At 40.1% G+C, this 14437-nt stretch overlaps 1 protein-coding gene across 1 annotated transcript in view; it reads right to left on the bottom strand.

Moving 5' to 3' along the window:
* Positions 1 to 5029: 5029 nt before the first annotated feature.
* LOC148038576 (SNF1-related protein kinase catalytic subunit alpha KIN10-like) overlaps positions 5030 to 14437 on the bottom strand; it is a 50340-nt gene continuing 40932 nt past the window's right edge. The window contains exons 6-10 of the mRNA XM_087673593.1: positions 8103 to 8192; positions 7934 to 8017; positions 6624 to 6752; positions 5844 to 6104; positions 5030 to 5757 (exon numbers count right to left, since the gene is read on the bottom strand). Of these exons, the coding sequence (XP_087529719.1) occupies positions 5644 to 5757; positions 5844 to 6104; positions 6624 to 6752; positions 7934 to 8017; positions 8103 to 8192 (678 nt within the window). The 3' untranslated portion in view covers positions 5030 to 5643. The remainder of the gene's footprint in view (positions 5758 to 5843; positions 6105 to 6623; positions 6753 to 7933; positions 8018 to 8102; positions 8193 to 14437) is intronic.

Genomic DNA, 14437 nt, shown 5'->3' with positions numbered 1-14437 from the left:
GGCAGAAAAAACAAGTACAATTTGAGATGCAATGTTTTGCGGTGAGAGGTAGCCCACCAACCATGACACAACAAAAAGGAAGACTTTACTTTTATACGGTGTCTTATTGAACTAGCCCTCCATTATAGTCATGTTCCACCAATGCCAAGATTTGTGACGTCCCAAATAGTATCGGCCTTAGTGACCAACCAATGGTTGTCCTAAATCATAATATGGTATACTTGATTAGCCGAACACTTCCAATTGGAGTCAACCTGCAAAGTCTAAATCCTGCCAAGATCGATCAGAAACAAGGGCAGGGAAGGGCTCTCTAAGATGCATTATCATCCAAAGGTGTTCCCACAAGTCCTTATAACCTTGAGGGATGTGAAAAAGTTTCCTTACAGTGCGAAAAGACATCAAACCTCAAACAAGTCACTAGAGTGGCATCAGAAATCGAAGATAATCCTAGTCATACTATGCGATTAAATTAGGGCAAGCCTCTTGCTTCCCTTCCCACAAAATGAGCTTGGACACTGCCAACAATTCCATCTAAAAAGAGTTAGTGGCCAAACAATCCTTCGTAGGGTGTCATTGGACCTTTTTAAGGACCAACTTCCATGAGCAAATGAGCCGAGTAGGAAGGAAGAGGATAAGGAGGGGGGGACATTAGCATTAAGAACCAACCACCACAAACTACGAATGATTGTATTACCATGAACCATACTCTTTCAAAAAGAACCAAGCAACAAAGACCCAAGTATATCGATCGATGCACATGAGACAAAAGAGAGACCATCGAAAAGCAACCACTGTGTGCACATCCAAAATAGCCCCACCACCCATGCTTTTAGGAGTGGAAGCGTGGCTCCAATAGATCCACAAGATACCTACATGTAAAGTGTTATTTTTCCAAAGTAAATGTACCCAATAAGAACCCTCAAGCTGGCAGTCCAAGGCAAAAGTAGTGAAAAATGTAAGAATAGGAAGCATAATCGATCACTTTAAAGTGAGCATGGAAAGGCCATGCTTGGGATTTGCAATATAGAAACCTCACCTCGAATTTCAGAGAAATCCATCGCAGCAAATGATTGGGCTGAATATCAATGCCCAAGAGGTAACTTAGATACTACATGACATTCCCATGGAGGATCACCATCCCTTGCCATTGCAAAAACTGTAGATCTGATTCAATACAACTGATGAGGGAGGATTTTGTTGTATTAACACGAAGACTAGAGGCTTGGCGAAAAAGTTTCCATACATCCAATGCCTTATGGAGGATCTCTCATTCCACTTTGAGAATCATGAGCATGTCGCCTATTAGCGATTGAGCCACAAAATGTTCGCCAAAGGGAAGAGAGAGACCATCCAATTATCGCATGGTCACCAAGTAAGAAAGCATGGAAAGGACCGGATGGGTCATTTGGGCAAAAAACAAGGGGCTCACAGGGCAAGCTTGGCTAACCAATCGTACAAGAGTGAATGAAGTAATGTCCCTGACATTTATCGTGACCCACAAAGAAGCATTTGTGCTAACTATGTGTATCAAATGGGACATGCCCGGACCGAAACCCATAACAAGCATGAGCTTTGCCAAAAAAGACCAATCCAAATAATCAAAAGCCTTTTCAAGTTCTAATTGAATCACCACTACTACGACTTGCTACTTAGAGCACTTTGCATAGTCAATGGCCAATTGAACATTGAATACATTGTGCAAGATATTCCATCCCTTGATAAATCCCTATTGATTAGGGTGTGCACAAGGATAGGGAGATGCTTGTGGAGACAATTAGCCATGACTTTAGTAAAAAATTGTGTACATAGATCCCATCAAAGAAATTGGCCACCGATGTCTTAGCATCGAGGGTAATAGCACTTTCTTTGACCCCCACCTTCCATGAGGCGAGCATAATTCCAATCTCCCAAATCTATTGGCACATGGCTACCAAAGGTTTGGCAGGAGTGGTGGCACATACTTCAAAAAACTCATTAGTCAAGTCATCCCATCCTGGACCTTTGTCCTTGGGTAGATGTAACAAAACATCCATGGCTTGTCCCTCTAAGATATCTCTATCCAAATCATCGTGCATATTTCACGACAATTGATCCCTAACCAAGGTTAAGAAAGTCAAATGAACCGAGATGGTCTGCTAAGTAGGAGACAAAGTACCAAGGACAAGGAAATATTCATTATACACACAATGGATTGTGAATCGGCAATTGGCGAGCCATATACATGTTGGAGGTGCACCATATTTTCTCCAACAAGAGGCATGCAAACCTCGAAAAAAATTATGACACTAACACAAAGTATCTTGTAGATTCTCAATCAAGCTTTGCAACTTGGCTTACAGATAAGATCTCGACTGGAATTGCTAAATGAGATTTGTCTGCCTTGTGACCATCAAAAGAAGGAATGAATTAACAAAGGAGGGGAATAATGCCAACATGGCTTCAACAACATGCAAACGTTGCATACAAAGAGAAGCATGATGAATACCATAATGCTTGGCAACCCTCAACATGTTATGGAGCAATTGCTCAAAATAAATCACTACCCCCTATGGGAAAATCAAGTAGAAACCTGTCAACTAGTTGCTCCATATAACAATTAAAGACTGGATGCTTTAGATAAGATGAATTAAAATGCAATGGGATCCTCCCCAAGAATTGCACAAAAGGTGTGACACGGTGTACAAGCATGTTGAACTGCAAAGGGAAACAGTCTAACAAAATATATTGTTGCAACACCTAGATATCTAGAATCTCTGGCAGCAAAGTGTCACCGTGCATAACATACATGTGATCCAAGCATGACGATGTGGCAAAGTGCTATCCTAATTGAAAAGTAAAACATGAATTTAATGGGCAAAGTCAAGACCAAATATCCTACTTCAAAACAAGCATCTCAAAATCATGACATGCAAAACTCTCAAGTGCATCCATCATTGAGTCCTAGGAGATAGACTACAAATGATGAATGCACATATTGAAATCTCCCATCAATATTCTCGATCTACCAAGAGAAGCAAGCTGCTAGCTGATCCCATAGATCACGTCGACGAAGAGTCATTTGGTGCATAAAACCCTACCAACCATAGTACCTCCCCTTTAATTAGAATTTCAGCAACAAGGGCTAACTAAAACTTGCCATTCATGACCATATGCGCACCTAAATAGTGTCAAGCTGAGCCCCCTGCATAGAATAACCTGAATCCATGGCAATCCATGATTTTGTCAACTTCACTATGTTTTTTATGCTCAACAACACATAACACATCCCATTAATTGTCATGTAGAATGTGCCACATGTCATCAGCCCATTGCATAAAGAAATGGCATGCACATTCCAAGTGGTGAGCCTCATATGTCACGACTAAAGGATTTCAATATCAAGGCTCATTTTGCCTTGACTGCACTTTCTTGGCCAAAATAACAAGAGTGGCCTCATCCAAAAAGTTGATCAATACTGCAAATGAATAAGTCCCTATGCTCTACTTTGAAAGTCAAGGGATCATATCCTTGCTTTGGAGGGACCCTTGGGTATCAACGATCCAAAGGGGTGCTCACTTTACCATGGGGATCAAAAGCAAGCCGCACAAGGGGGTCCCACAAATAGTCAACAAAGGGCTTCGAAGGAGAGGATTTTGGAGGGCCCATCAAGACTGCAGCATTAGTAGTAGATTCCGACAATAACTTATATTTGCAATGCACATAAGTGCATAAGGGGCCTTGTGAAGTGCTCAACATAGCTGCTACCAAGCACACATTTAACTTTTTCTCTCCTTAGGTATGAACATCAACCCGATCCTAGTCGAGGGAATTCAAAGGCTTCATAGGTTGTTTCCCTTTATCTATAATAGGTCGCACTAGGGCCTCATTTGGAGAGCCACAACCATAGGAGTATCATGGACTAGCGAAGCCAAACCTCCCTTCACAACAATGGTTTTTCCCACATTCGGCCATGAAATGCCCTAGTTGTCCACCTAAACAATGCCTTGTAAAATATTCCCCACTTCAAACAATAGTGAGCCTTTTGCACATCGTATCCTACAGCATGCACAAGCGATCACGATTGGCAACCCACAAGCTAGGGGGAACCAATATCATGCCAATCACTCCTATAGCATCCTTGAGCAACAAGTAGACTGTATGACAGCATTCAACCCCAACCCATACTCACCCGTTCTAAGAGAGAGTGCTGGCCAGCAATTAGCCTATCAAGAAGTGCAAGAAACGGCATCAAATGTGAGTTGACCAATCTCCAATAAGCACACTCAAACAGGGACTGTTGCAAGAATTTACAAACTGTGGAATCACTAAAGACATGGCAGTTCCCACCTTTCTACATGGTCCATAAAGCTAAGAAAAGAACCCATGTACTACTCATTTGGTCTACAAAAGTAGCCAGATCAACTTAGAGAAGAAGTGCCAGAATCTCTCCCATAAGGCTGTTGTACTTCGAATCTCCTATATGCCTATTTTGGCATTGGCAATATCTTCCACAGGGGAGGATAAATCCTACATGCCTATTTCGGCATTGGCAATATCTTCCACAGGGGAGGATAAATCCTGTCTGGAACCTTCTCTATGTATACCCCACCGATACCAGTGAGATGAAAGGTCAAAAATTCACACACCTTCAGACACAGAAGTTTAACCATTCCTTGCTTCCAGACATTGGCATATTTGGGACCACCCATGCCTTGTGTTCATCCAAAGCAAAGACTATTTCATGTCATTCCAAAAGTCTGGAAATATTTCCCAACACTGAATATGGGTTACATCAAATCTGACACTTCGTTTGGCTTGTAGTTAACTCAATATGATTTGGTTCATGAGATAGCAGATACCTGAATGCCATATATGCATTATGCACACGCATAATCAATCTGGAAACAAGCACGCATGCACACACATTGATCTGAAAACACACACAATTTCTCTCCAGAACTCTTGAGTTTGATCATGCCAAATAGTCCAAAGTATCCAGCATTTGACAAAGTGACAAACTCCATATAAGTAACAGAAGTTCACTGAGGACCTGAGAATGGAGAAGTATCATGAAACCATCTGCAAAATATCATGCAAGACAAGGCGTTACAATAAAAGATGGGACACACAAACTCTCTGATGTGAGAAGGCATCGGAATTCTTCTATTAGCAATGGATGCCACCAGAAGCACACTAGCTAAGCATCTTTACAAAAACTTTATTTGCTTTATTGGGCGGTTGCTTTTCCACTGCTCAATGGAAGCTCCATCATTTCAAAAGTTTTGAAATGGCCCTTCACACACATCTTCACACACCACTCACAACTTGGCATATATTACGTGCATGAATACTGCAAGTTTGTATGTAGATCTCAAAAGGATCCATTTGCGACTTAATTGGTCTCTCTAGATAAACCACCGGGTGGACAAGTTTACCTGACGAATCAAAAGTAACCACTTTGCTTTTAATGTGACCATACAGGAAACTATCATCTTCCACCCTCCACGAAACACATCATCCTCAGCAGGACCAGCAAGGCCTTTTCATAATATAGATCTATGCACATTGACATTTTTATGTTAAGATATAACATACAATTGCTAGTCATGTGGACTGAACTGCATCACTTGGCCAGCGTCTATATAGGCACACTCATCAAATGTATCAAAGTACACGAAGCTCAGCAAGGAAAGATGCACAGAGGTCCAGAAACACGAAGTGAGATCCTTCGATTCTCTGCAGGTCAAGCAGATACTTGTCTTCTTTTGTTTTGTACAGCTGCAAAGACACAAGTGTCCCATCTCGTTAGCACATCCACCAAGTAGACACTTGACAAACCCACAGGTTGATTGTTTGCTGCATACCTGAACCTCAAACTTGACAACATCACAGTCATTCTTCTTCACCTGATCTAGTCCTCCATCTGGAAAGAAACTCTCTGACAGAGATCTTGAATCCATTCGTGTATCTGTCATGTCCTGAACTTCAAACTGACCTTGTCTAAATATTGGAGGAGGAAACCACCGACATTTCATGTTATAATGTCCAATCTTCTTCCAAGTAACAGCCAGCTCCTGTAAAGCCTTCAATACTTCTGCCATAATTTCCCTTGGTTGCGCACGTGACTGGGATTTCAGACACGGTTTGTGTTACTCCTTTGTACTCTTCACAAACTATGCAAATAGGTTCAAACTAGCTAATTACAAGGAATAAGCAGGTTGATAACTTGATCTTTATTGGAAAAACATGTACCATTGTCAGCCTACTGATCTTATCCTGATAGGTCATCAAATGACACGTATAACCTACATCATTATAAAACATGATTGATGGCAAAGCGTGCAGAACTCAGACTACTTGTTTTTCTGCAGCATTAGATATTATGTCGCAACATGCTATGATTGATGGCAAACCATGCAGAAACTCGGAATATTTGTTACTGTGACATTAGAAATCATCTTGCAACCTGCTATTAAAAAAAGCTGGAATCTCTTCCAATCAATTATCATAATGGAAAGACGCATACACCAAATGCATGTACCTGCTACCCACCATACTTGAGCAGCAACTGCTCCGAGCATACTTAACAATAACTATCCTTTTTTTAACATCCTCCATCAAAAAATTGCATGGTTACAGCTTACCTGAAGTCCCAGTGCCCATTTCCTTTCCGCCTGAAATCGAGGTAGCCTACTAGACACTAGTGTGTTATCATGCATCTTCATTGAGGAAGATCCTGTTTGATCAATAGGTCTAATATGCGACCTATCCACCTGCGAGCATTGCAAAACTAGCATTAGAATGCACATTATACGCCATCGCACATTGCATAAACCGTGCATAATTGAGGACCAGTGCATTTGATCTGGATGTGCATATAATCAAAATTTGTAATGGAGGGTAGAACATTAGGCAGTGAAAACGAGGATAGACCTTTATTTTGGTGGTTAAAATGTTTTTCCTTAAGACTTAGAATTTTGACAAACAAGACTTGCCCCTGCCACCATGTACATATGCACAAGATATTTGCATTTCAACAGATCAGCAATTCAGGAAAGGAAAGCTACAATGGCAAGCTTTCTGTAGTAAGGACCTTTCCACATTCTAAATGGAATAAATGAGATAGATGTAGATTAGTTTTGCCAGACGATTGAAGGTTCTGGGATGCTTTTCACATGAGTACCTTGAGAAAAGCCTGAGGTTGATAGAGTCTTACTTTGCAAACTCGGATTCTTAATATAAAGTGACTTGGACACCTGAACCCTGGCCCCTAAAGTGGGCACCTGCCTGTCAGTGTGACCCCAGTTCAACTCAATCTGCTTGCCTATCCTAGCTTCCCTAGGGCTTTGATCTAGCCTTGTATAATAGCCCATAGTCATACTAGGGTTGCTGTACATAGTAGATACCCATAGTGCACATTATATACTCCTGCCAACCCCTAAAACCTCACTCTTGAGCTCATAAAAAAGTCAAGTAGTTCCTCTGCAAAGTAGCTAAAGTCTCCCACGTTACATCCTCATGTATATGATCCTTCCACTGACCTTGTATGTGTAACAAATTTATTTCTCATATTCTCTCAGGATGAGGAAACCCATAAATGTCATATCTTCCAAACCTATAATTTCTTGAGTAACTAGCTGGTCCGAACAACCTACATCTCCTCTAGTTGGCTGATATGACATACAGGGTGACTTGAGACAAGAATTTGAGTTCATATGCAACTGAGGTTACCTGAGGTATAATCCAGAAACGAAACGGAGTAAATCCTGTACTTGAACTCTTAGTACTGGTGCATGCAAAAATTAACATAGGAAAGATATAACATGATTCTGTGTTTACCAAACAAGTCTCTTGTCAATTTGATGAAACAGGATCACCAATATTTATTGAAAGAAACCACATTTATGCATCCAGATTGAAAGCTCTACTCCTTGATGGCCAAGCAAAGACTTACTGCTGATTCTATTAAATCCCCTCCTAAGTAGCCATTGGAAGCCCGCCGCCGATTGTCCAAAATCAAGTAGTATGTAACTGTCTCCTGTGCATCATACCACAATTCATATAAGCACACAAATAAGGTCAGGCAGGGTTAAATTTTATTTGCACTTCTTTTTGAGAGTTACCTTGTTTTGTATTCTTTTTTGGAGGGACTCCATAAGCTTACTTCTATCAAATCCTAGCCTAACCACCTCATGCAGAATGTCCTCATCCACCTGCAAAATGTCAAAGAAAAAGATAGGTCACAGTTCAAATAGTATATACCAATCTCCCAAATTAGGCTGGCCCTTAAATCATCAAATGGGTGACTCCAATTCCAACCACATTGACAATCTCACATTACACAGGCTTATTTCACATCAAGGCAATAGAGAATGGAAACACCAGAAGCAAATAGAACTGGATTATAAGCTCACAACATAATCTAGTTATGAAAATATGGAACCAGAAGACAACATATATTAACTAGCAATCTAATTATGAAAATATGGAGCCGGAAGATAACATATAGTAACACCAATAACCACAACTTCACCCAAAGTATGTATAGGCAAACAACTTGTCCTTGAGACTTTATTGATCTGACAAAGCCTTCAACTTCTATGTATTTCCTAACCTCACTTTATGAAGAAAACCAAGCTAACAAAGTGCAAAAAGAATACAATCTCCTCGAATGAATGTTAGAATAGATACAATGACATCTGCACATGCAATGTGCCATCTTCTTGGATGATGAACAGTGTGGAGATATGCTAGGGATTTTCAAAAGAAAAGACTTGAGTGTACAACCATGACTAAGACACAAAGAACTCAAACTCAAACACAAAAACGCAAAACCCAAAACGCAAAAACACAAAACCGAGAAGACAGATTAACTTTGAAGTGGATGAATGAATGTTGTAAATTAAGGAAAGAGTGTACAAGATGCTAGAGCTGTCCAACAGCCGATGCCTCTCGTGGGAGCAAGCTGAGGGAGTAGTCAAAGTGTGATGTCCACCAGAGATGGATCCGAAGTGTTGCAGCTACCAACCGGAGCTGAGATGATGTAGAAAGTGGAAGGGTAGCAGGCTGAAAACCAAAACGCAGCAGTCACTAGGTCTGGAACTGGTAAAAATGACAATGTGACCCCTTAAAGATGATGGCAGCCAATCACCAGCAACATTGAGAGGCTGGGTGACAACTGTAGGAGGGAGATCTGATGCAAATTGAGCCTGCATTGTAGTAAACACAAGCTATATGATGCTCGAGAAGAGGCTGGACAATAGGACGGCAATAGTGGACAAGGCGCCAAGGACTAGTGATGACATGCCAGCAGTCGTGATGGGCTAAACAGCCACTGGAGGAAGAGCTGATGGCTAAAACTTGCAAGACAAGGGATAAGGCTGAGTGGTGTACAGCATGTCTATTTATAGACAAATGGATCCTCCCAAATTAGGGTTTGTCTTATGGGCCATAGACACTCTCTAGGACCGTGCACCATTTAATGAAACTTACACGTTTTGGGACTGTTTTAAAGAGCTAATCAAGTTATAATGCATTTTTTAGCTCAATAAACTGTGCACGCAAAACACAGATCTTATCCCACAATTGACCAATGCTATAAAAGAAGGGCAAGCAGCAAGAAAAATAAGATGTACATTATGTGGCTGCTCACTCCATCCCTGATAATGATAGTTGCCCCCAAATGAAAAATAAGATGTACATTATGTGGCTGCTCACTCCATCCCTGATAATGATAGTTGCCCCCAAATGAGCTGCCCATTACATCGGACAAGTCCCTTATTGTTGCAGTTCAATCATTGATCGTGGTTAATTGGTACAAGATCTAGACAAGATTGGTACAGAGGTCAATAGGACCTTTATCCAGTGAAAGAAACAACCTGCTTTAGGTTTTCTCAACCAGCAAAAGAAACAACATGCCTATAGGCTCTACAGAAAATGCACTAGGGAAAGAAACAACTTGCTTTTAAGACATTGGCCATGCTCTTGCATGCATAAAGACCTTTCCAACACATATGTTGCATGTGTGGGATACTCTTTCCAAATTTTCATACAAAAAGATATGTATTTTCGTTCCTTATGATTCTATTAGGAGGGTTTTTTCTATGACCTTCGAGTTAAGCCAAAAAGATATACTTAAATATTGAGCCCCTAGTCACATGCTTTGCGCCTCTAAGGCACATTGGCTTTTGATCAACCTTTTAAGCCATGCACAAGAAGCTTTGAACCATGCTCTACCCTAGGTCCCTAAGCTTATCAATAGACCATGTTGCGAACATGATCACGAGAAGCTCCGAACCATGCTCTACCCTAGGTCCCTAAGCTTATCAATAGACCATGTTGCAAACATGATCGTGTTACATCTCTCTCACTTGTGTATCCCTCTTTAAAATCCATTATATGAGATTAGACACTCTGTCTTCAAGATAAGACCTTTCCATTTTCTTTTTCCTACGTTTCATGCCATGGGTTCAATCACCCATGACCCAAAAAGAAGTTTGTTAGGTATTATTCATCCTTGTGTGTAAACACACATTGGTGTGTGTAAAAGTGTGTGCCTAGGTGTGAACACCCTTTGAACCACTTAGCACTAAAATATAAAGAAGAGTCAAACATGGAGGAGGATACTTCAACCTATACATTTAGGCCCTATTAGTTGTACTTCCATCAATCATCATTATCATTCATCTCTCTCTCTCTCTCTCTCTCTCTCTCTCTCTCTCTCTCTCTCTCTCTCTCTCTCTCATGTTATTGCATCCACCATAGCATACCAATCTTCTTTCGTATGCCACACCCAACAAACAATGCATACTTGGCACCAACTTTGGTGGATATAAAGATGTAGGACATTTCAGCGTGCACATATCAGTGTGCATTTCTCCAAGTGAAATTTGGGGATGCTTGTCAAGCCGGAAAGCCTAACTAAATCTAGGATTTAGGAATCCAAAGGACAGTAAACCCTAATTGTGCACAAATATATCACAATTAAATAATAGTAACCCTAATTGTGCAGACACTTGCAATCCTTTTGGTATTTCTTTAGATTACACAAGGATTTTCCAATTTGGGATACAATTTGCTGAAACTCAGTAATTTCTCACAATAAAACTGATCTATCAATGCTCCTTGACCTTGGTACAATCATAGCTAGACGCAAACCAACTCTAGATCAACCATAGGCTAATTTGTAGACTTCTTACCACTAACACCTAAAAACAACAGCTAATTACAAAGGAAAAACTAGCAAAATATGCATTATGGTGGATGTAAAGACATAGGATAGTTCGATGAGCACATGGTGATGTGTACTTCTCTAGGTGAGAACTCCAAATTCTTGCCAAATCAATATGCCTAATTAAAACCAGCCTTTGGAAATCCAAAGGGCAATAAACCCTTACTATGCACATACTTACAACAAAATAATAAAGTTTCAACAACTTTGAAATGCTCATGGTGGGTGAACCGTGAAAAACGATCTAAAGGGTAGTGAATATAGATTAACTTGCACACATGAGATAAATCAAAAAATAAACAGATAACCTATAAAAGTGACATTGGAGGTGCAAACTTCGTCCCACATTGTTGTGCATTGCAAACAATATGTAATACATGCAAATCTCAATTCCAAACCGATCTCAAAAGCTTTATAAAGCCTCAACCTTGCTCATTCATCAATCCCAATGCTTTGAACTTTACCCTAACTTTTGCACACACAATTGTCAAACTAATTGACGTTAGACTTGCATTACCACTATAGCAAACCAACATTCAATACATGCCCAAAACAAAAACACAATTTCCTTGATCCCAACCATACGCATTCCATTAGGTCGCCTTGCAATTCCCTAATAAGAGTTACAATCTCACTTTGCATGCTCTAAATTAGCACAAATGGCTATATTTCGATGTTTTCACACAACATAACTGATCGTCAAGTGCTCAATGATCTTGTCACCTTTCATATTGGTCTCCAACCAGCTTTAAAGTGTTCAAAAATGCAAAAGAACACTTCAGCCATAAAAATGGCAACCAACATTTGAGCCCAATTTCATTGAACCATTTGCTTTGACAACTATCTTACATAGTCCCAATGAAATCCCCCACTATTTCTCTCATGATGGGAGGGATTTCTTGCGATAAAACTATTAGAAAACCACTTCTTTCGTGACAAAGTTGTCCAAAAGCTGCAGAATGCTTGAGATCTTAGAGGAGAATAGAGGATATCAACACATTGTGTTGTACTAACCTATTTTAATAGACTTTAGATCAAAAACAACAGCATATCTTGCTGAAAATGGAGTTACAAAGCTACTCAATGGATTTCCCATGCAGAGAGGAGAAGATGGGCTGATGTCCCAACTCCATACTTGCTCCTTCATCTAATTTCGTTTTTTATTAAGATCTAATTACCAACTCCGTCATTGATCATAATTGAGCTACTCGTTCAACTAAAACCTAAGCTGAAAGCCTACTTTATAACTTAAGTGAGTTGCTTACTAGGCAAAACTTTCAATGTAATGAATTCTAAGGTGCAAACTATCAATTTAATGAAAGTTTCATAATACACCCACCCCCCTTCTAATGGCAATGGAAGCTGAAATGCTCTTACTCAAGACTATAACACATGTTGGCCCAAGCTAGGGGCCCCTTTTACTTTTTTTAAAGGTTACACAAAGATCCTCCGAATCAGGATACAATTTGCTGAAATATCAGTAATTTCTTACAGCAAAATTGATCTACCGATGCTCAATAACCTTAGCACTATTATAGCTAGACTCAAACCAACTTTGGATCTACCACAAGCCAATTTGTAAACTTCAGACTATTTAACTCCAACAACAGCAATGTGTGGCTCATTTCATGGAGCAATTGCTTCCACATGCCTCAAGCATTGGGCCCTTGAATTGCCTCACTATCTCTCTCACAAATAAGGAGGTTTCTCACGACAAAATTGTCCCAAAATCACCTTCTTCGTAACAAAAGTGACCAAAAAGTGTTTCAATGCTGAGAATGTTGAGCATTAATAAGGATCTTGGCTTTAGGACTAAGATAATTCAATGACCAAAGAAAGAAAAGAAATACAACAATACAACAAGCTGCAAATGGAGTCTCCACTACTACCAAGCTCATCCCCTAGAGCTAGTGTCCCAACGCGTTAACATGTTGCAACTTCAAGCTTCATGGTAGGAGCTCTCCAAAACTACATCCACACTCAATCCACAACAACCAAACAAGGTATGACTATTAGAAGTATGCACATATCATGTGTGAGTCTATGCACTTTAAGTGGGCTGTTTATTAATTTATTACTAGATGTATGACAAGCGCTGGCTTTTTCTGTGGCAAACCAGCATTTTTATTGGCCAACTTAATACTTTGGGGGGCATTATTGCTGGCCAACTTTTCCTAATCTAGAGCCTACTTATAGGCTAATTGTCACAAGGACGTGAAATTTGTAAAATGATTTAACCTTGTTAGTAGCATTTGATTAATTTTATAATCAAATGTGCAAGGTTATAAGGCATGTCCAAGGTTGTAAGGCACATGTGATACACATGGCAGCTATTTCATGGTGATAGGCCAAGGACCTCGAGGAATCAATCAATGTCAAGGGCAAAAGTTGTGACAAGTTATGCTAGGTGGGCTTTGGTTGTCAACCGGTGTCAATTTTGACCCTAGGATAGTTAATTAACCATTAACTATCAATGGTGACACTAGGGATTAGCAGTAATTAATTAATTAATGTCAACCTAAGGGTCAATTGAGGTTAGGGACTACTCAAGGTTGCAAATGGTCTAGCTACTTTTATTATGAATGGACATATTTAATTTTGGGCAAGGTCAGAAGGGCTGAAATTTTGATTTTCAAGATTAAATAATTCTGAAAATTAATTAATTGACTGAAAATTGCTAGAAAATGAGATTAGAAGGCTCTCACTTGCCAAAAATACCTATGCAAGGGGGAGAAGGTTGTTTGGGGGCTGAGAGAGACTCATTTTGGGGTATGCTAGCTGAGAGAGAGAGAGAGAGAGAGAGAGAGAGAGAGAGAGAGAGAGAGAGGTGTAGCTAATTAGAGTTTGAGGCTGTAGACACCTGCTGGAGGCAACCAACAGCTGCAAGAAGGTCAAGAGTAGCAAGCAACGGCATTTATGGTACCAAAGACTGCTAGCGACAGCAATTAATGCAAGTGACAACAATGATTGCACTCCCAAGCAGCAGACGACGGCCATTCTAGCTGATCAGAGCAAGCAATAGACATTTTTGGGGTTTTCCCATGAGAAAACTATTGATTTTTCTCTCTTTCCAACATTCTCTCACCTTCTTTCAATAAATCTTAGCATTTCTCAACCATTCATAGCAGAACTTAGTTGAATTTGGTGGACATAAAAAGAATTTATTATGTAAACCCTAATTTACAGAAACATTAGGATTTAGCAACCACCTTGGGACTTGTGCCATCA

Source organism: Lygodium microphyllum, chromosome 3 (assembly GCF_053477565.2).
Source record: "Lygodium microphyllum isolate KBCC chromosome 3, Lygodium_microphyllum_v1.1.10, whole genome shotgun sequence".
Lineage (NCBI taxonomy): Eukaryota > Viridiplantae > Streptophyta > Polypodiopsida > Schizaeales > Lygodiaceae > Lygodium > Lygodium microphyllum.
Note: the sequence above shows the minus strand (reverse complement) of the source record. Positions and strands in the feature narration are given on the sequence as shown.